Genomic DNA, 21,717 nt, shown 5'->3' with positions numbered 1-21,717 from the left:
AAGGCCCGTTAGCGGCCCAAATATAGAGATTAATGATATTAAATTTGTATACACAAAATAAAGCAATGAGGGCGTTTGGTCTAGTGGTATGATTCTCGCTTTGGGTGCGAGAGGTCCCGAGTTCGATTCTCGGAACGCCCCTTTTTTTAAGTAATTAGTATTTTTTTTTGTGTAAAAAAAAAATACCGCGTGATGTTAGCCAACTGTCTAATACAATGATCGAGAATTTGGGAAAAATCCAAAACATTAAAGAGATGTTTGATACGTACACTTTGGAAACTAGACTTATTTCAAAATGGTGCCTAATTTTAGAAAAGGTCAACTTGTGTTCTAACTAGACTGGCTTTTTAATTCAATTCTGTTTTAGTTCAGTTTTACCAGATTTTTAGTTTGGATACGCTGTTTCCGATTTGAAAGTAATACATTTCAGTTTTATTTTAAATTTATTGTGCTTTTTCAACTCCATTGTCATACAAAAATGATTTCTTAAAGACTTTGAAAATTGTTTCCGAGCTGGTTTAATATTAGTCAACAACGAAATAAAAATGTTTCTTTTTGGATATTTTGACCGTTCAAGTGTCATGTTACCACCACCGGCGTCAATGGAGAAATCACCGCTAAAAATTTAAATAGAGAGAGAATAAACGAAGGAAAAAAAAACTAAAAAATCGGTTATTTTTCCAGAGAGGTCTTAGGAGAGAGAAGGAATCGCTTTGTATATAAGCTAAGAAAAGCCAAAACATTTAGAGGTAGGGAGAGGAGGAGGAGGAAGAGAAAGAAAAGAGCTCCTCTTGTTATCCCTGCGGTTAATAAGACAACGGCGACAGCCAAGGCGGAAACTGAGGAGCTTTTGTTGCCAATGGCGGAGTCAAACGTCTCCGTTTCCGTCGACGTTGGAACCATCTATCTTGGTGGCAAGGTCCTTTCTCTTACCTTCCTATTTTGTGTTCTTTGAAATTGTTTCGGTTATTACTGCAATTATGGTTTCTTGATATCGGATCCGAATCAAGCTTCTGGACTGAGATTTTGTTAGAGAAATGTATGGTTATGTTTAGATTCAAATTGATTTGTAATGATAAATCACATCTTCTTGATTGCCTATTTTACACATTTGAAATTAATAAGCTTTTTCATTAAAAAAAATTATTGGAAAATTCTTTGCTTGCGGATTTGTGAAATTTCGTGTTAGATTATTATTCTTGGGATCTTCTTCTCTATTCAAAAGATATCTTCTTACTTCTTCTTCTTTTGTACTATTCCTTATTCTTGTCTTATTGCCTTTTGATTCTTTTTTTTTTCTTTTAATTAATAAAGAAAACTCCAGCTGTTTTTGTCTACCCTTTAACGCTTTGTTTATTGTTTATTCAAAGATTAATACACTAATCCTTCTTTATTATATCTCATCAACACTCATAGTATTCCATCTCTTTTACACTGTCATTCTCTTTTTATTATAAAGAAATTTCACAATGATTAGAATTAGGCCATCCTTTGGATGATGATGAAGTTTTGATTCTGTTCTTTTCCCCTTAAAAGCTGAAGGCTTGCACATGGTAACCCTCTAACAGAGATTTTTCATTTGTTTTCTTTATTTTTTTTGTATACATTAATCATTTCCCACCTAAATTAAGTTATCATATCCTAGCTTTAGTATACAAATACACAAGAGAATGTGATTAATTTTTTACTAAAGATAAACAATCACATGCATTAGAACATGGATAAGACAATGGTAATGAGATAGTGTATGTTTTATAGTTTATTTTTATGTTGGTTTCATGATACATTGGTGGGTGTTACTTTTGTTAAAAACTTCTTGTGTTCAGGAGCATCGTGTTAAAACTGCATGTGGTGTTGTGTCTGTCATTGTCTATGGAGATCGAGAAAAGCCAGCATTGATTACTTATCCCGATCTGGCCCTTAACCGTAAGTCTTAAAAGAATCGTTACATGCACTAGTGTACAGCTAAATTACAGGATCCTTTGTCTGTTTTTTCTGATTTTTTTTAAATGTATTTGTTGCTTCTTCTTTCAGATATGTCATGCTTCCAAGGATTGTTCTTTTGCCCCGAAGCAGCTTCCTTGCTGTTACATAACTTCTGCATCTATCATATCAGTCCACCGGGGCATGAGGTCAATTTTTTAGTTTCTCTTTTAAGTTATTTAACATGTCATTTTCTTTTATTGACGTGATCACTCACATAATTTCTTCATTTTCACGAAGAGATCTTACAGTTAGGAGCTGGTCCGATTTTTCCTAATGATTCAGTCCCTTCTGCTGATGATTTAGCTGATCAGATCCTTGAAGTTCTCAACTTTTTCGGGTAATTATCGAATGAAGACCTTATTTAATTTTTTTTAGACATGTTAACTAATGAGTTTAAGCTTTGTGGTTCAGCCTTGGTGCTGTGATGTGTATGGGAGTGACTGCAGGTGCTTACATCCTCACTTTATTCGCGGTATGTTCCTATTTTATCCCTACTCTTCTCACAATCCGTTTTCCTCGGACAGACATTGTGTTTATTATATGCTCTCTGTTTCAAAACTTTTCAGATGAAACATAGAGAAAGGGTTGCCGGTTTGATTCTTGTCTCGCCTCTATGCAAAGCTCCCTCTTGGTCTGAATGGTTCTACAACAGAGTTGTCTCAAACTTGTTGTATTTCTATGGAATGTGTGGAGTGGTAAAGGAGTTTTTGCTTCAAAGATATTTTAGTAAGGTGCGTAAACTACACTAGTAGCTGCCAACTATCATTGTTGCATTACTAGCTCTTCTCTATTTAAAATTGTTTTTTTTAATAAAAGATCGCTTCTACTTGTAACAGGAAGTCCGTGGTAACGTGGAGATTCCAGAGTCAGATATAGCACAAGCTTGCAGAAGAGTCAGTCTTCTAATCTTTCTATATTTTTGGTCTTGATTCATCAATATATAGACCTCTTTGTGTATCAAGTAATTGACATCGCTTTTGGTAATGTCCTCAGCTGCTTGATGAGAGGCAAAGTGTAAATGTCATGCGGTTTCTTGATGCCATTGATCGGTAAGAAAACAAAAACACCTTTAAATCCTTTGTCTAGGCAACATTCATGTTGACAAATATTTGTTTTTTTTATGCTTTTGCAGGAGACCTGACATCTCAAGTGGATTGAAGAAACTAAAATGCAGGACACTTATCTTTATAGGAGATCAATCTCCATTCTATTCAGAAGCTGTTCACATGGCAGCAAATTTGGATAGAGGATACTGTGCTTTGGTTGAGGTCTGAGAAAAAAAATCCTCAACTTTTTTATCCGAACATCTTGGTTTTGTTTCTTGCTACTAATCAATGTTTACTTTCTTGGGATTTTTTTTTTCAGGTTCAGGCTTGTGGTTCAATGGTAACAGAGGAGCAACCACATGCAATGTTGGTTCCAATGGAATATTTCTTGATGGGATATGGATTATACAGACCATCTTGTTTCACAGAGAGCCCTAGAAGTCCTCTTAGCCCTTCCTGCATTTCACCCGAGCTTCTGTCCCCTGAAAGCATGGGATTAAAGCTTAAGCCTATCAAAACCCGAGTTTCCGCTTAAGTGTGTGTGCTATTACACTGATTCACTGGTCTAGTTTTGTAGATATAGAACAAACAAACACTAGGGAGATTTGAGGAGAAGACATCTAAGCCATCCTTATATAACACATTCTTTTGTAGTCAGCCATGATAAAAACAGCCGTTCATTTTGTTAAGAAGCCACAAATGTTGTTTCGTTATATTCATTTTTCTATATATATGTAAAATGTTCTGGTGTTGCGAGTCTTGTGACATTGTAACAATTTTTTGTGATGGGACATTTGCAGATTATGTAACCCACTTCAATAAGAAATTCATATTGTCTATGATTCTTTCTTTCTTTTCTATATTCTTGACCATCAACTCAACTGAGAGTATATGACTCTTACCTTTACAAAAATTGTCAAAACAAAGGAAACTCTCTACAAGAATTAGTAACAAGGAAATTTGTAATGATTAAAATAAATTAAATTAAATTAATTTTTAATGATTATTAGTGAATAATTATTTGAAAAAATAGTTTGCAAGTATATAATGGATTTGTTGAAAGTAAGCTTATTTATTTTCATATTGAGTTAATGATTTGAAGAGAAGCTTATTTCTTTGAGATGTAATGGCGGTTAAGTTGTTTTAGCTGAGCCGCATGGATCAATATTAGTTTCTAGATTCATAAAAGCTACGAATGTAAATTTGAATCTGTATCTGGAAACTTGACGAAAGAGAGGATGTAGTAATTAGTAAACCATTGGATGACTAATGACTGAACAATAAGACCAAACTAAACTCATTATTATTGCACTGAACATGCCAGTAGTCTATAAATCCGACAGAGCTCAGTAAAGACAGTCCATCACGTTTACCTTATAATCTCGACAAGCTCGATAACACAACAAAACTCGGTAATAATTTCAAATGATGTAGTCTGACCATTCTGAGATAAACGAAGTATGATCCATCGATTCTCCCGGACACTCCTCATCATGAATCGTCGGTTTCTCTTTTCCTCCGACAAGTCTCGCCGGATTCCCAACCGCCGTAGCTCGTGGAGGGATGTCGATCAGAACCACAGATCCAGCACCTACTTTAGCTCCACAACCGATCTTGACGTTCCCGAGAATAGTCGCTCCAGCTCCGATCAAGCAACCGTCACCGATCTTGGGATGCCTGTCTCCACAAGCTTTACCTGTTCCACCGAGCGTCACGTGGTGGAGGATTGAAACGTTGTTCCCTATCACAGCTGTTTCTCCGATGACGACTCCGGTTGCGTGATCGAGAAGTATACCTTTCCCGATCTTCGCTGCTGGATGGATATCGACGGCGAACACTTCGGAGATACGCGAGTTGAGAGCTAAGGCTAGTGGCTTTCTTGTTTGAGTCCATAGCTTGTGCGAGATACGATGTGCCTAACCGAGTTTCAAATCAAGTTAACCAGATTGAATAAACCAAATCAAACCAAGTTAACCAGATTGAATAAACCAAATTAAGTTAACCAGCTTGAATAAACCAAATCAAGTTAACCAGATTGAATAAACCAAATCAAGTTAACCAGATTGAATAAACCAAATCAAATTAACCAGATTGAATAAACCAAATTAAGTTAACCAACTTGAATAAACCAAATCAAGTTAACCAGATTGAATAAATCAAATCAAATCAAGTAAACCAGATTGAATAAACCAAATCAAGTTAACCAGATTGAATAATCCAAATCAAATTAACCAGATTGAATAAACCAAATCAACTATACAAACCAGAAGATTCGCCTAACAAATCAAGTTAACCAAATTGAATAAACCAAACCAAGTTATCCAAATGGAATAAACCAAATCAAATCAAGTTAACCGGAAGATGAAGATTCTCACCTGAATCGCTAAGAAGCCTTTGTAATTGAGAAGGCAATGGGAGAAGGAGATACACGCCGGATCACGAACACGAGCAGCACGGAGATCCGCGACGGTGGCGTTGCGGAGAGAAGGATCGGAGGTGAACGTGTTCAAGAACAGATCGTACAGGAGCGTGGAGAGAAGCGTCGATGAGCAGAGCTTGTTTCCTAAATGAAACGAGATGGATCGCTCGAGAGACGAGTGAGAAAGAATCGTCGAGTAAAGGTAGCTAGCTAACGCCGGCTCCGCCTCAGCGTCACGGCGAGCCTCCGCCTTGATCTGTGTCCATAATCCCGCCGCTTCCGCATCCGCCGCAGCCGCGGCAATCGCTGCCGCAGCTGCTGCTTCGTCAGATTGAGTATCGGTGGGTTGTTTGTCTTTTGATGGGGATTGATGTTGGAGTTCTCCGGCCGGCGGCATCTTGACGACGGCGATGATAACAAAATGTTCCGGCCTTACCCTGTAAACCTTTTTTCTTATTTATCATCGTGCGGAATTTTTTTAAACCATAAATTAAAGATAAAGAGGGTCCATGTGGCATGTGATTAACGTGGATCTTCGAAAATAAATCACGTCCGTCGATTATTCTATGCTTGGATGGCAAAGTTATATTCCGTTAGATTAGATTCATCCTTCTGAAAATCGACGGTGGTCATTTTGCCGACAGTTCTTACCAAAAATACTCGGTATATATAACCAAACAAGCACAAAACCGGTTCGATACACTACAGCTTCTATTCTCTAAGGTTTCGCTTATATATATTTAAGTCTGATAGCTTTTTTCTTGCCGTCTGTCTTCTAGTCATTTTCTTCCTCCTTCCTCTGTAACATTACAGCAAGAACCACCACTTCCATTCTCACTTTTTCTATAGATATATACTATTTTAAATCATAGATACAAACAACGAAATGGTTTGTCACAGTTGTTGATTAAAAAAACGATAAGGAGGAATTAGCTTCACGTGGAACTGAAAATGAAAAAGGTGAGAGTGGAAGGAGGAAGAGGAAGGAGGAAGAAGATGACTAGAAGACATACGTCAAGAAAAAAATATCAAAATTAAATATGTATTAGGCTAAATATCAAACCTTGGAGATTAGAAACAAAGAATCGATTTGGCACAGTGGTTGGGCAACATTCTAATGATTGACTAAGTGCGGGTTCTAAACTTCCCTGCAACTGTTTTGACAAGAATATATTTTTTAATAATTATTATTTTAAAGCGAAATTATTGCATTATGACAGGTATGCTTCTGTTAATGACACGTCATCGTTCATAAAAGTTTGACTAACAGAAAAAGGTCAATGTATGATTTAGCATAGGTCATCAGTATATGTATTGATCTAGATCGCGGTCACGGTCTACTGTTGATATATGAATTAATCGATTTCCCATGTGATCTTACATTGCCCAAGACTACAAGTCCTCAAGCTTGTGATGGTATTTTCTTCAACTCATATTTACAACCATCTACGGTTTCCGAGTTTAAAGGTTTGATGCATTTTTACCATTTGATCACATAACCATTTTTTTTATAAGAGGATCGTAAAATTTTCTGGATTCAGCAGAGTTGTGTTCATAAATGTTTGTTATTTCACCTAAAAATTGTTGGACTGAATAAAAGAAAGAAGTAACGATATATAAATTAATGGGGAATTGCCACTAATACCACTTTTCTAATACCACTTTTCAACTTTACACTAACCAATTTTACCATTAAAATTTTAATAGGCAAAATACCATTATACCCCTAACTAATTAAACCTAAAACTATTCTTTTCTTCCCCAAGATTTCTTCAAATCTCAGATCCAAAATGAACGATACCAGTAATCAAATCCGACGAATCAGACGATGTTGACGAGTTCTCCGGCGCTGAGGAGTTCTCCGGCAAAATTTCTGACTAGTTGTACAGCGAGATCCGACGATGCTGATGAGCTCAAACGAACAAGACGAGTTCTCGGCGAGATTTACGAACACTGAAGAGTTTCCGACGAGATCTGACGACGAGTTTTCCGGCGAGATCTAACGATAACGAGTTCTCCGAAAAGCTGACAGACTCTACAAGCTTAGACGAACGAGACGATCTCTTTCCCTACGTCTAAGAAACGCTAACAAAGGTAAGAGGATAATCGATGGTGATTTTCGTCTCTTTCTGTAATTGTAGGTTGGTTTATCAAAATCGATCTGTTTCTCGAAAGGAAGACAAAAAATTTCTCATGAAGTTTTCAAATCTCAAATTTATAAGACCTTATAAATTGAGTCCTTTAGAATCTTACTGTTGATTTGTTAGCAATCAAAAGACATAGAGCTTAACATATATTTAATTTCTAACCTCAGAGTAATATTATTCTATGATTACTTCTTCTCTTGGTTGATCTGGTAATGTTGCAGGGAATTACAAAGGTGTGCTGTGAGCTTTTGGATTTATAGGATGCTGTGGAGAATATGTATGGTGATATGCATATCAAGTACCTCACTTTCTTGAGGTAATACAATGCTACTATTTGTAGTTTGACTAGCAAAGTTTAGTATGTGCAATATATGAGGTAGAAGGTTGGTATTTTGGTAATGTAACGTTATGTTTGGTACTGTATGAGATTCATTTTTTATGTCTTGTTTTGTGTATAATATCTAAAGAAACAGTGTAGATGGAGATGAGTTTGTTGAGTTACGAAAGCATATTATTTTTGAATCTTGCTTTTGGAAGTGAGCTAGTGCTGATTCGTAGAAATAATACGTGATTGGCTTGCGTTCAGATTTTGAAGATCGACGAGGTTGGTGAGCTGTTTGAAGAAGCAAGAGGGACTCTGAACAAGAACGTGGTTTGTGCGATCAAAGAATTACATATTTATAACGCTTTATAAAAGTTGCAGAGTTGGCTTGTTAATACATTCTTCTCTCTCATCTTCTTCAGACATCTCTTAATTAGGATGCTGTCGCGTCCAAGGGCTCAGACAGTACTTGTAGATGGAGCTCTTAGGGAGGGCGAACTGCTGATTCCACTTCCTTCACTTGAGATCTTGGTGCTTCTCACATTCTGTTCTCCATCCACAGGAGTTAAGGTAAGTAGTAGTATTTATAAAACTAAACCATGAAATGAGCTTGTTTGATTATGATCACAAGCATGGTCGCTGTACAGTCTACAGAGAGGGTTGAAGCAGTATATCCCTTGCTGAAGGACGTGGCTCTTTCACCAGATATGTCTTTTTGTGTTGATTATCTTTTTGAGGGACTTTAGAAAAATTAACCTGTAAGCCATTATAAATCAGTTTATAAACGTTTATAAATCATTTTTGAGTTCTTTATACTTATTCTGCCTAGCATTCCTCACAAGACTTCTCAAGTTCACACATTTATATGTTTTTATAGACATATCCGATCAACTCTTGTTTAAAAACTTCTTTATAAAGACTTATAAATCGTCAAGTTGTACTTTTAACAATATCTTGAAATCCAGATTTATAAAGAATTATAATTCTGTAAAAATGCAGTGTTCACTAACCGAAAATATTAATCTTAACCATAATTATTCAAATAACAAGTCCAACTAAGCCTTATTTGCTTTTTGGATAACAGAAGGAAGCAAATCCTAAAATTACTTGAAATCTTATTTAAAATTTTTTTATAAAGACTTATAAATCGTCGAGTAGTACTTTTGATAATTTCCTGAAATCCAGATTTATATTTTATAAACGTCTAAAAAATTGGAACAAATTTAAGTTTTAGTAAATAACTGCATGATTAGTGTTGTAGAGAGAAACTCAAACACATTCTAAGACTGAATTGAACAACATTAAAGAGTTGACGAAGTCGGTTGTTTAGAACATATTCATATAAATTGTTTTTATAAATATTTTATAAACTCTTATAAATTATTTACATACCTTTATAAATCCTAGAAAATTATTTTATTAACTCTTATAACTTGTTTAATAAGCTTTTTCAAATGGTTATAGACTCTTATAATTGATTTAAGATCTCTAATTGATTTCAAAACCTGTATATACCTCTATAAACCTTATAAATTATATACATACCCCTTATAAATGATTTATAAACTTTTATAATTTTTGTAATAAACATTTATAAATAGTTTATATACTTTATAAATTGTTTTATAAGCCTTTATAGATGGTTTATAGACTCTTACAAATAATTTGTAAACCTTTATAAAAGGTTTATAATATTTATAAATTGTTTTTAATAAAATTTTATAAATGATTTATAAACTCTTATTAATTATTTATATATCCTTATAAAGATTATTTTACAAGTCTTTATAAATTGTTATAGCCTTTTATAAATAATTTCAGAGACTTTCTAAGTGATTCAAAAACCAATAAACCTTATAAATTGTATGCATATCCCTTATAAATTGTTTATAAACTTTCATAACATTTTTATAAACAATTATAAATGGTTTATAGATTTTATTAATAGTTTTATAAACCTTTATAAAAAGATTATAAACTTTACAAATTGTTTTATAAACTTTTATAAATGATTTATAAACTCTTATTTGCTCTTTATCATTCCTTTGCTCTTCATTTTTATCTTCTTTCATGTGTTATTGCCTTATATCATACGTTACAAAATGTAAATTCACAAATCCTTGTTCCCATTAGCTTTTCTTCATTTTATATCCTTGTTGAACTGTTAAGATCCATGTTATCAAGATCAGGAGGTGTTGGGTTCATGAAATGTTTGTATTCCTCAGGGAATCCAAACACTGTATTAACCACAAGATGTAACAAAGAATAAACAACGTTTTATAAGTCTCTACTTATAATTTTATAAACTCCTATAAAACTACATTTATAATCTTTTATAAACACTTCACATTATTGACAAAGACACCGATTGGATAATCACTTTTAAATTGTCTACTGGTTCTGTTCCAGCTTCATAAATCCTCAGAGGCAATCTCAAAGATGTGCAATTCATTGCTATCTAACTGTAAGACAAAATAAAAAGATGATGTTAACTTTTAATCACGGTCTAAAAATACCTTATCCAATCATAATGTTCATGTATTTCGATAACAGCCTTACAAAGAATATATAATAATAAAATACGAGAGTTTTCAAATTCACACATTTATATGTTTTTTATAGACATATATGATCAACTCCTGTTTACAACCTTTATTTATAAAACCTTGTATTGCATTGAGTTGTACTATCGACAATATCCTAATCCCCAGATTTATAAGAGGTTATAATTCTTTAAAATGCAATGTTCACTATCCGAAAATATTTTTCCTAACTAGAACTATTCAAATGATAAGTCTAAATCAACCTTATTTGTTTTTGGATAACAGAGGAACGAAAATCCTAAAATTACTTGAACCCAGATTTATAAAGGTTTATAATTTTTCGAAAATTCAATGTTTACTATTGAAACTCTTTCCCTTAAATCGACATGTTCTAAACCTACCTTCGTTGAATTTCTTCAAACAAAAAAAAATACACAAAGTAGCTGCTTCCAACTCATCTGGTTCCCTTGACCATCTCAATCCACAATACTCGCCTGCTGCAACTAGCGTCTTCTTCGACGTAGCAAGAACTTTCTCCAAATCCAACTGTGACAATGTCCTAGGTACCTGACAAACAAAATGATAGCAACTCACAACATCAACACTTGCAAATTTGGTGAATGCAACAGCATTGGACATTTTCATATGAAACTTAGAGGACATGGTCTCCATTTTCTCTCTTCCTCTAGGATTTCTCTGATAGGGAAGTAAGCTGCTTTCTTGCAGAGCTCAAAGATGTCTGATCCGGTGTAGCCTCCGCATAGACAAGCTAAGTGATCGTAGTCAATATCAGGCTCCACCCTCTCTCCCTTCAGCGTCACTTTCAATATCTCAGCTCTCTCCTTACGTTCAGACATTCCAATCTCAAAGGCTTGAGGAAGACTCCTCATTATTGGTTCATCAAACTCTGATGGTCTGTTTGTTGCAGCAAGTACCATCACCCTCGCATTCGCTACAAAGCAACCATTATACTCATTTAAAAACTACTGTATCCAAGTAGAGCATGCTCTAGACTGCACTAGAGTGATCTGAAAGGTGAAGGATTCAACTTACGATCAGTAGAAAACCCATCCCATAAAGCCATAAACTTAGTCTTCATGTTTGCCATGGCTTCTTGATTTGTGACTTTTGTACCTATGACTTTTGTTTCATGCATCTTTTTTCTTTACTTATAAATCATTGAGTTGTATTTATCAACAATCTCATGAAACCCAGATTTATAAGGGGTTATAATTCTTTAATATTCAGTTTTCACTATCGTAAATTATCTCTTCTTTAATATGCAGTTTTCACTATCGGAAAATCTCTTTCTTAGCCGAAACCATTCAGATCAATCTTAATATGACTCCAAAACCAGATTTAAGTTTTCAAATACTCAATGTTTTCACTCTCAACGTTTCACTATCAAATCAGTTTCTCTTAGATCGACCTCTTTAAATGAGATATCTAAGAAAACCTTGTTTGATTTTTCGATAAGAGAAATCACAAAATCGAATCAAACAAAAAATACAGAAATTAGAGAACAAACAAATACAGAAATTAGAGACATACAAGTTGTGAATCACGTATAGGAGTCAACATCTTGGAGATTTTGAATCGATTTCGTCGCCGGAAGTCTACGGTGAGAGAGATCGACGGTGAGAGAGACACACCGGAACTAGACGGTGAGAGAGAGAGACGCCAGAAGGAGAGAGAGACGACGGTGACTCGACGGTGAGAGAGAGACGACGGGGACTCGGAGAGAGGGAGAGAAACTGATGGTGGAGAAGAAGATAAGGTAAGGATATTATTGTCTTTTGCTCACTAATGAAAGTGGTATTTTTGAAAATGTCCTTAGCCTTATGGTAAAGTTGAAAAGTGGTATCCAACAAAGTGTAAAAGTAAAATTTCCCCTAAATTAATAATGGTTGGCTGGACTGATTTAATTTAATTTTTTATCTCTAGCTTTTAAAAAATCTTAAGTAAATATATATGATCATGGGCTAAATTTTATATAGAAGGAAGGAAGATTATAAAATATCCCTAATTTTTGAGTCTGTATCAAAACCGGGTCGGATTCAGGTATTTTTGGGTTGATTACGGTTTGAGTTTTTGGGTTCGGGTAAAATACCAAGGTCCTAGAAAAAAAAACCTTAACAAAATTAGGGTTTCATTTACCTCTTTTTCTCTATGCTCCAAAAATAAGGTTACTCCTTCAGATCTCTCAAACGACTGGGCGATGAAAGCTGAGGAACTGGGAAACGAAGAGGTGACATGTTCTGATAGGATCAGTGACCTACCTGATGACTTGCTCTTTCGAATCCTCTCATTGATTCCGGTAAGAATGGCAATGTCCACAAGCTTATTGTCTAAACGATGGAACTATGTGCGGAAGATGATGCCAACGCTCATGTATGACGAATCATGCCCCTACAATGGTTCCCTTGGATTTGACCAATTTTGTGTCATGTCCTTGTCATTACATGAAGCTCCTGTTCTCAAAACCCTATATATCAAACTTACAAATCAATATGATTCCATAGATACTCTGTTATTCCCAAACATTCGTTCCACTCTCCTGAAGATCAAAATCACGTTGTCTTCTGGTTATCACAGTCCCACCAGATTCCCAAATAACCTCAACGTCTTCAAAACACTCCTTGTCTTGAAACTCCACGGCAACTTTGTTCTGAGCTTTGTAGATTCTCCTGTGTGTTTCCCTTCCTTGAAAAGGTTACAACTCACATGTGTGAATTTCCGGTGCGAAAAATCTTTCAAAGGAATTTTATCGGCTTGTCCTGCTCTTGAAGATCTCATCCTCCATAGACTTTGTGGTCTTGGACGTTTTTTGTTCAGTATATCATCCCCTTCTCTACAGAGGTTATCCATTACTACACTAGGTGCCTACTATTATTACGATGCCACGATACATAAGATAAGTGCACCTTCTTTGGAATACTTGAAGATCTTCGATGACCGAGGTTGTTATAATTTCGTTGGTGATATGCCTAAGTTGGTGGAGGCGGATGTAAAAGTTCATCTATCGAAAATTAAGAAGCTTCGGAAATTTCTTTCTTCACTTGAACGTCTTTCGATACGTTTATATCCTGCAATAGTAAAATCCCTTTTCCCGCAAACCTCGGTTTCATATTCTTTGAAGATATCATTTGCTTTCAAGATTAAGTAACGTTGTGCTTTTTTTTTTGTATCTAGATTCTTAATCTTACGGATAGTTTAATCTTCAAACGGCTTCTTCATCTTGAATTAGGCTACAGCTTTTACTCTAATCTACTTCTGGGTTTGCTGAAATATTTTCCTAATTTACGATCTCTCAAGCTTGTCCAAGTAAGTTCACATTTTCATGTTTTAGTAATCAGTTTCAAGAACTTTTGAATTGATCTAATACGATGTCTTTTATGTTTCCTAGCCATATCTCACAGTTAACGAGGACCAACTGTACTGCTTAGTCTCTGTTCCTGAATGCTTGAGCTTCCATCTCGAGAATCTCCAGTGGTCAGGCTATGGAGGAACACTGACTGAGAGAGAAGCTGCAGTTTACATTCTTAAAAACGCTCATTTTCTAAAGACTGCTACTATCTCATTACAGAAAACGAGCATGGATAATGGTCAGATTATGATGAAGGATTTGAGATCTATTTCCAAAGCTTCGGCCTCATGTCAGCTTGTAATCGAATTATAGCTTTTTTTTCCGGGAAATACATTTTGGATTTGAAATTGACTTTACTTCAGAAATATCATATATTCTCAGTAAAAAGGTATTGGATTAGCATTTGAGAACAAAGTGTTTCATATTTTTCGTTGACCAAAGTGTATACTGCGGAATTACTTTTAAAAAAATTAATTAAAATATAAATATTTAACTATTTTTTTTATATTTATGATAACTTGCAAAGAGTTTAACCATAAATAATCTCTTAACCATCCCATCAAATAAGTGAAAGATTCGTTAAACTGTGAAACGTTACTTTGCAATAATATGACGTGTTTTCAATGCCAATAAAAAGTAACTCATCCAATAGTATTTAACATCTAGAAAACTGTCAAATAAAATACGTTCCAAGCCGAAATATCACAAATCCCCCTCGTTCCGGACCATGGCAAGGAAAACTATACCTGAAATTTTTTTTATCTGACAATAACTTGGAACCATGTGCATCTAAATCATCTTTTACTAAGATCAATGTAGTTGTATATAAATCTAAAGCAATAACATGATGAACCAAGAAATCTCCATAACCTATTGTTAAGAATAATAAATTACTATTCTCATTAATAACATTTAACCAGCGGGGCAATGCAAATAATAAGAAACTAAAAGATATTAAAAATATGTGATATCCTAAACTAAAGAGAGATCATTTAGATTTATATGGTAAATTAATTTTGTGTGATGGTGTATTCTTTTAAAATGATATTTTGTAAAAGTAGTTTTCAAAATATTCCACAAACTAAATTCAATTTTTGTTGGAAGGAGTTATTTACTTCGTTCGAGTTTTTGGTAAATAGGTGATACCACCTTTTTCAGTCAGAAAATATTCTTAATAGAGTTTCAAGTGCATTATACTAAAAGAGTCTATTGGGTTTAATATAAATTTTCGAGGGTTTCAAGCCCACATATTAAATAAAGTAAAAAGCCTAAAAATGTTTGTTCAGGTTGATGTGCTTCACAAAGTCTACTTAGGGTTTTAGCTCTCCTTCATAACCTACGATATTTCTTTTTCCAATCTAGTTTCAGACTTTTTTTGTTCTTGGAGGAAATGTCAGCTGCAATATTAGGTACCGAAGATGTTACATCCTCGGATATGATCAGTCATTTACCCGATGATTTGCTCTTAGGAATACTCTCATTAGTTCCAATAAGCGAGGCAATGAATGCAAGCTTACTCTCTAAACGATGGATATCTCTGTGGAAGATGATGCCAGTGCTTGAGTACGTTGAAAATTCTTGTCCGAACATGACTTCCCATGGATTTCTCGAGTTTTGCCGCAGGTCGTTGCAATTACATGAAGCTACTGTACTCAAAACCCTAACGATCAAACTAAAGAAACAATCTGTTTCTCTTATACTCCCAAGTTGTTTCCCTGAAACAGTCTTCAAAAAACTGGTCGTCCTGAAACTCCACACCATCTTTTGTCTTGAATTTGATGTTTCCCCACCGGTTTGTTTCCGGTCCCTGAAAAGTCTGCACATCACACATGTGTGGTTCCGTTATGAAGAATCTTTCTGCAGACTAATATCGTCTTGTCCTGTTCTTGAAGATCTCTTAATCAATGAAGTTAGACTTCGCGGTCGCCAAAGACTCGAGATAACAAATTCTCCTTCTTTGAAGTACTTAAAGATCAAAGATTTCTCTGGTGATATCATATTTACTGAGGATATGCCTAATCTGGTGGAGGCTACCCTTAAAGTTGATCAACGTCCTAAAGATTTTCTCAGATTTCTTACTTCAGTCGAGTTTCTTTCGATACCTTTATATGCTAAGGAGGTAGACTGTTATTGTTTTATTTGATAAACTAGCACTTTTTTCTTTTTATTTTTGATAACCCTTGTAATGTTGGGTGACGTGCAGGTACTGATTCTTGCCGATAAAATTTCTCAGCGGCTTCTTCATCTAGACCTATGTATTTACGGCAAAGTTCCCCGTAATGTGCTTTTGCATTTGCTCAAACATTCCCCTAAACTACAAGTCCTCAAGCTTCAGGAGATAGATCATTATTTGACTATAGAGCGTACTACATCAGATCCACCACCTTCAGTCTGTAACCCGAGTTCTGTTCCTGAATGCTTGTCCTTCCATCTACGAACTTTTCAATGGATATGCTACGGTGGAACATTGGAAGAGAAAGAAATCGTTCGTTACATCCTGCGGAACGCTCGTTGTTTAAAAACCGCTGCGATCTATGCATATTCAAGAGATCGTCGATGCAGGAGGAAAGAACGACTGATGATGAAGGAGTTGAAATCTATGCCTAAGGCTTCCACTTCATGTAAGCTTGTAACTCCACGACATTATTATTAGAATCTTTGTTTTACCTTGTTATTGTTGGAATCTATTTAACAGAGGAGTTTCTTCGGTTGCAAGAGAATATTGAGTTTTGTCTTGTTCATGGTCCAAACGAGACTTTTTCAAGATGATTTTTTTTTTCAGAACAACACATATCTACCAAAAAGAAAAGAAAAACAAGAAGGAATAAAATTATTTTGTGCTGTATACTAGAAAATAACCAGCTCTACGACCAAATTAAATTCAACGTGCATGATTAATGGTTAGATTATGATGAAGGATCAATGTATTTCAGATAAGGAGATCATGGAAAAGGCCATAAAAGAGGCAAGGTCATGGGAAAATGCTCAAGTTTCTGTACCGACCACTCCTCTCATGCGGTTCCCACCAAAACCCCGATCCATCAAATCATCAGGTCACCTCTTCAAACCCCGATACATAAAGAACTAGTTCAAACAACAATAGCAATTGATTTACACCGTTGGATATTTTGATTAAAGAAAAGAAATGAGCACCTAATAATGAAAGTGAAAATATATATTGCTGCATAAGATGAGTTAACTAAAATTATTTTTGTAAAGAATTAATTATGATCAATTTAGGTAGTATGATTCAAATTCGAAAAAGCAATAAATACTGAAAGTTAAGATTAATTAATATATCATGGCATTAAATGTATTAAAATATTTAATTTATGGGTTAGTTTATATCTGTACTTCAGTTTTAATAGTATATAGATTATATCAATATTTGTGATTTTATACAATTTTTGAAAATAGAGCTGTTTTTTTCTTTGATTGACCTAGTTTCTTTCGGATGTTATGATTCCAACGATAAGATGAAGAAGCTATGATAGCTTTAGCTTTATAGTTTTTAATACCCCTGCTCTGAACATCTTACGCGGAAGTAGGAGAAAAACATTAAATTTGTAGATTGCTCATCTTACTTATATTATTACACATGCAATTAACATAGTTTTTTTTTAAAACACTAATATTTAATAAACCAAATATTTTGTTGAAAATAAATCATACATAGGCAGGAAATAGTAAAATATCGTAATCAATAAATATGTTTACTAAAAAGGTATGAAATCAACTTATGTTTTTTTTGGCAAAGAAATCAACTTATGCATTTGAAAAAATATCAATGATATGAATGTTAAAATAAACTATTGTTATTAAGTTATATAATACACAAATAATATGTGAAAAGGAGAGGAAACCTTAACAAAAATTAGGGTTTCATATCTCAAACGACTGGGCGATGAAAGCTGCGAGATTGGGAATTGAAGAGGTAACATGTTCTGATACGATCAGTCACCTACCTGATGACTTGCTCTTTCGAATCCTCTCATTGGTTCCGGTAAGAATCGCATTGTCCACAAGCTTATTGTCTAAACGATGGAACTATGTGCGGAAGATGATGCCAACGCTTGTGTATGACGAAACATGTCCCTACAATGGTTCCCTTGGATTTGACCAATTTTGTCGCATGTCCTTGCCATTACACGAAGCTCCTGTTCTCAAAACCCTAAACATCAAACTTGGGGAATACTCTGATTCCATAGATATTCTCTTATTCCCAAACATCCGTTCCATTCTCCTAGAGATCATAATCACTTTGAATTATCATCAGGTTTTTTACTCTCCCATCAGATTCCCAAATAACCTCAAAGTCTTCAAAACACTCCTTGTCTTGAAACTCGAAGGCAGGATTGCTGTGGACGTTGTAGACTCTCCTGTTTGTTTCCCTTCCCTGAAAATTTTGCACCTCACACGTGTGAGGTTTCAGTACAAAGAAGAATCTTTCAAAAGAGTTTTATCGGCTTGTCCTGTTCTTGAAGATCTCTACCTCCAAAGACTTTGCAGTCATGGCCGTTTTGTGTTCACTATATCAGTCCCTACTCTACAGAGATTATCCATTGATACAGAATCTGTATATCATTGTTACGATGATCTAAGATTCGAGATAAACACTCCTTCTTTGAACAACTTAAAGATCAACGATCGTGGAGGTTGTTTTAATTTTGTTGAGGATATGCCTAAGCTGGTGGAGGCAAATATTTCTTTGCTTGAGTCAGAAACAGGGAAGCTCATGAAAGTTCTAACTTATTTCCGCGCACTTCAGCATCTTTCCTTAAGGTTATCCCCTTCAATATTGGTAAAACGCTTGAAACTTTCTTTCCACGCAACCTAGGTTTTGTTTTCCTTTGAACATTTCAATTGATTTTGTGTCTCGCGTGCAGGCTTCACATCTTAAGGGTACATTAATCTCCAAACGGATTCTTCATCTGGAACTACATATTTACGATACAATTCAGTTGAGTCTGCTTACGCATTTGCTTGAAGAGTATCCTAAGCTACGATCTCTCAAGCTCAACCAGGTAACATCACATTAGATTGTTTTTCGCTCGAAAACCAAATCGGTCCAGTAATATGTTTCAAGAGGTTTAATTAAGTTAAATGCTCTTACATTTTTCAGAATCATTGGTTTCCTAAGAGAGGTATCGAGGATCAACCGAGATCTGTTCCTGAATGCTTGAGCTTCCATTTGGAAACTCTTGAATGGATAGGCTATGCAGGAACACTGGAAGAGAATGAAGTCGCCACTTATATTCTGAAAAACGCTCATTGTTTGAAAACTGCTACGATCTCTCTATATTTAACGGACACGGAGAAGCGTATGCTGATAGAAAAGGAGTTGAGATCTATGACTAAAGGTTCATGTCAGCTTGTAATTTTGTTACTGGATTATTAGCGTTTTATATTATATTATAAGGTTTGAAACAGAGGAGTTTATGAATCCTAAGAAAATATCAAAAAGCTATTATAGCTTGCTAGCTCCTTATAATTGCTCAGAAATTTTTTTTTTTTGGGCAACGCTCAGAAAATCTTAATGCTCAAGAAAGATAACTATATCTCAAACTACATTGTTGGCAACTAATTCTGAGCTTAATCGAACATTTTCTAACCTACAAAATTCTCAAACTCAACTAGGTAAATCAGAATGGCATGCTGCTACGTACCTAACTCTGGTGCCTTTATCATGAATGTTTGATCCATCATCCATCTTAAAACTCTTCAGTGGTTAGGCTAGGCAGGAACACAAGATTTCAAACTCATTGCCATTTGTTTTTAATTTTTTTGTCATCAAAAGCTTCATTCCAAATTCATATTGTTCCATACATGCGCTTCATGAGCTGACCTCAAGGGGAACTTAACCTCTACTAAAGAGCAGTCTTCTTCAACTGATCGGGCCACTTTAGCAAAAGTATCCGCACGAATATTCAAAGATTGGTGAATAAAACTAAGTGAGAAAGTATCAAAGGAAGAACGTATTGAGCCAATTTGATCCCGTTCAGGATCCAAGGCAGGCCAAGGTTTGACGTGCTGGATAATGTACACCACCTGTAGGCAATCAGACTCAAAACTGACTTGTTGGAGACTTCGGTTGCTTATTTCCTTCATTTCCCAGTATATGCTCTCCGCTTCCGCATGAAGTGGAGATTTCAGCTGTTGGCATTTTCTTTGTCCGGTGATCACCTCTTTAACAAGCTCCAACAAGACAAAGCCCAAACCCGTTCCAGTTGTTGAGTCCGTCCAAGAGGCATCAACTTGGCATCTCAAATTTACTAACCGCCAAACCTAATAATCCGATTATAATCAAAACAAATCTTCTAAATTTGTTCTAAAAAAAATTATAATAGAAAAATCAAAACAAATCTTAACTAATTAGCGAGATTTTTTTTTTTAAGGTGCTTTGTATTTTGGCTGCCGTTTCCTTCGCAAAGATCTCGGAATATTTCCTTTTAAACTTCACGGTCTTATACCAAAATTAGGTTATAAATAGAAAATATTAGGGTTATATGCGAGCTGTTTTTTTGGGTGTGCTCGTATACTTGATAAAATCAGGTACAATGTCGATTTCCTTCGAATACTACAAGATCTCTCTTTTTGAATAATTTATAAATCTTTTCAGAAACAATGATTTGGTTTCAGATCAAAAGTTTCTACATTAATCCACTGTGTTTTTTTTTCACATGGTGTGTTTTATATGAATTTGCTGGGTTTTTCTTTGACCAAGTTTAGCATCTCCTAGTTCTTACTGAATCTGACAATTCCATATGCGTAAGCTGGGAAGAGGCAACAGTTCAAAAGATCTTATATTTTTTTTATAACTTATGGCGATAATTTACATAATACTTTGTAAATGCCTACAATGTTATGTCTATGGAACTCTATTAACGTGCACGTGCCTTGCAAACTTGCTCTGGTTTGAAAACATGACAGCAGGGCCGTCTCAAATTAATTTTATACCGTGTTTATTTTATCAAGTAATTTTAAAATTTAATAACTTTATCTGATGTTTTCTATTATAAGTTATAAATTTAGCATTATATCTAAAATTATAAAGTTTTTTACAAAAAAAATATTTATATATTTTAAAAAATTCTTAAATTTTTTATTTTTATATTTTTGGACCCTGTTCGACGCTCCACTTGCGGTTAGACAGTCCTCTATAACAGTAATATGTATATATGATTTAAGTCTTCATATTTTAGTGTTTGTGCTAATTTTAGTGTACTATCTTTGTTGTTCAGCTTTTCGTTGAGATTAACTCAGGTTTTTATCGTTTTACCGTTGAGCATTGGCTCCGGTTGTAACCACTTAATATATTTCGTTGACAAAAAAATGCTTATTTATTCTTCCATGATTTTTTAGTTATTATTCAGATATGGATCCATAGTTCAGCTAATAGTTAGGTGTTTTTGTGTAGATATTTATCTTTGCCCACAATACCTTTTTGACTTATTGGAATAAAATTGAAGTTTCGATTCAGGGCTTATGACGATGGTTGTTCCTGTGTTTGATGGGACTCATTATGAGTGTTGGAGCGTAAAAATGAAAACGTTTTTGAAGGCTATCGATCTATGGGATGTCGTGGAGACAGGAATATTTCAACAAGAGGAAATTTCATCGGCATATCAAAAATTTGAAGAAGGTTATGCATCATCATCATCATCCACTGATTCAGCCTCGCGGAAACAATGGATGGAAATGAAGGACACAACAGCGCTTCATATGATCCAAAATGCATTAGCCTTTGAAATTTTTCCGTGGATAGCGTCTGCTACATCATCAAAGGAGGCATGGGATCTTTTGTTAGTGAAATCACTAGGAGGTCCTTTGTTTCAAGCTAGAAAGCTTCTTGATCTCAAGAAAGAGTATCATAATATGAAAATGAGT

At 34.9% G+C, this 21,717-nt stretch overlaps 6 protein-coding genes, 1 long non-coding RNA gene and 1 other non-coding gene across 9 annotated transcripts; 6 read left to right on the top strand and 2 right to left on the bottom strand.

Moving 5' to 3' along the window:
- The first annotated feature begins 69 nt into the window (after nucleotides 1–69).
- On the top strand, nucleotides 70–141 carry TRNAP-UGG. Its single transcript has one exon. It is a non-coding gene; the product is annotated as a tRNA-Pro (tRNA).
- A 368-nt stretch (nucleotides 142–509) lies between these two features.
- On the top strand, nucleotides 510–3,871 carry LOC106436346 (protein NDL1). 2 transcript variants are annotated; one of them, XM_013877309.3, is made up of 10 exons: nucleotides 510–919; nucleotides 1,827–1,926; nucleotides 2,035–2,132; nucleotides 2,235–2,323; nucleotides 2,398–2,458; nucleotides 2,553–2,717; nucleotides 2,823–2,879; nucleotides 2,980–3,035; nucleotides 3,119–3,254; nucleotides 3,352–3,871. In XM_013877309.3, the coding sequence occupies exons 1-10, from the start codon at nucleotides 860–862 to the stop codon at nucleotides 3,565–3,567; spliced, it is 1,038 nt and encodes a 345-aa protein (XP_013732763.2). In that variant the 5' UTR covers nucleotides 510–859; the 3' UTR covers nucleotides 3,568–3,871. The 2 variants fall into 2 exon arrangements, with proteins under 2 accessions (XP_013732763.2, XP_048628956.1); XM_048772999.1 differs by lacking the exon at nucleotides 510–919 and adding an exon at nucleotides 1,697–1,732.
- A 442-nt stretch (nucleotides 3,872–4,313) lies between these two features.
- LOC106436355 (serine acetyltransferase 5) lies at nucleotides 4,314–5,938 on the bottom strand. Its single transcript, XM_013877320.3, has 2 exons — nucleotides 5,408–5,938; nucleotides 4,314–4,948 (listed from the first exon to the last, which is right to left on the bottom strand). The coding sequence occupies exons 1-2, from the start codon at nucleotides 5,846–5,848 to the stop codon at nucleotides 4,454–4,456; spliced, it is 936 nt and encodes a 311-aa protein (XP_013732774.2). The 5' UTR covers nucleotides 5,849–5,938; the 3' UTR covers nucleotides 4,314–4,453.
- Nucleotides 5,939–7,123: 1,185 nt separating this feature from the next.
- LOC125599989 lies at nucleotides 7,124–10,505 on the top strand. The gene is made up of 3 exons (XR_007333566.1): nucleotides 7,124–7,545; nucleotides 7,820–7,914; nucleotides 8,185–10,505. It is a non-coding gene; the product is annotated as an uncharacterized LOC125599989 (long non-coding RNA).
- A 277-nt stretch (nucleotides 10,506–10,782) lies between these two features.
- Nucleotides 10,783–12,304, bottom strand: LOC111207580 (outer mitochondrial transmembrane helix translocase-like). Its single transcript, XM_022705765.2, has 2 exons — nucleotides 11,517–12,304; nucleotides 10,783–11,415 (listed from the first exon to the last, which is right to left on the bottom strand). Exons 1-2 carry the CDS (start codon nucleotides 11,617–11,619, stop codon nucleotides 11,105–11,107), a joined length of 414 nt encoding a protein of 137 aa, XP_022561486.2. The 5' UTR covers nucleotides 11,620–12,304; the 3' UTR covers nucleotides 10,783–11,104.
- Nucleotides 12,305–12,549: 245 nt separating this feature from the next.
- LOC106443282 (putative F-box/FBD/LRR-repeat protein At5g56810) lies at nucleotides 12,550–14,501 on the top strand. The gene is made up of 3 exons (XM_013884853.3): nucleotides 12,550–13,557; nucleotides 13,656–13,787; nucleotides 13,870–14,501. Exons 1-3 carry the CDS (start codon nucleotides 12,682–12,684, stop codon nucleotides 14,140–14,142), a joined length of 1,281 nt encoding a protein of 426 aa, XP_013740307.2. The 5' UTR covers nucleotides 12,550–12,681; the 3' UTR covers nucleotides 14,143–14,501.
- Nucleotides 14,502–14,632: 131 nt separating this feature from the next.
- Nucleotides 14,633–17,065, top strand: LOC106443283 (putative F-box/FBD/LRR-repeat protein At5g56810). The gene is made up of 3 exons (XM_048772956.1): nucleotides 14,633–15,949; nucleotides 16,064–16,451; nucleotides 16,764–17,065. The coding sequence occupies exons 1-3, from the start codon at nucleotides 15,221–15,223 to the stop codon at nucleotides 16,916–16,918; spliced, it is 1,272 nt and encodes a 423-aa protein (XP_048628913.1). The 5' UTR covers nucleotides 14,633–15,220; the 3' UTR covers nucleotides 16,919–17,065.
- A 361-nt stretch (nucleotides 17,066–17,426) lies between these two features.
- On the top strand, nucleotides 17,427–20,033 carry LOC106441577 (putative F-box/FBD/LRR-repeat protein At5g56810). Its single transcript, XM_013883381.3, has 3 exons — nucleotides 17,427–18,631; nucleotides 18,717–18,854; nucleotides 18,953–20,033. The coding sequence occupies exons 1-3, from the start codon at nucleotides 17,735–17,737 to the stop codon at nucleotides 19,226–19,228; spliced, it is 1,311 nt and encodes a 436-aa protein (XP_013738835.3). The 5' UTR covers nucleotides 17,427–17,734; the 3' UTR covers nucleotides 19,229–20,033.
- The last annotated feature ends 1,684 nt before the right edge of the window (nucleotides 20,034–21,717 follow it).

Source organism: Brassica napus, chromosome A3, assembly GCF_020379485.1.
Source record: "Brassica napus cultivar Da-Ae chromosome A3, Da-Ae, whole genome shotgun sequence".
NCBI lineage: Eukaryota > Viridiplantae > Streptophyta > Magnoliopsida > Brassicales > Brassicaceae > Brassica > Brassica napus.
The sequence above is the reverse complement of the archived record's forward strand: the minus strand, read 5'-3'. Positions and strand labels throughout refer to the sequence as shown.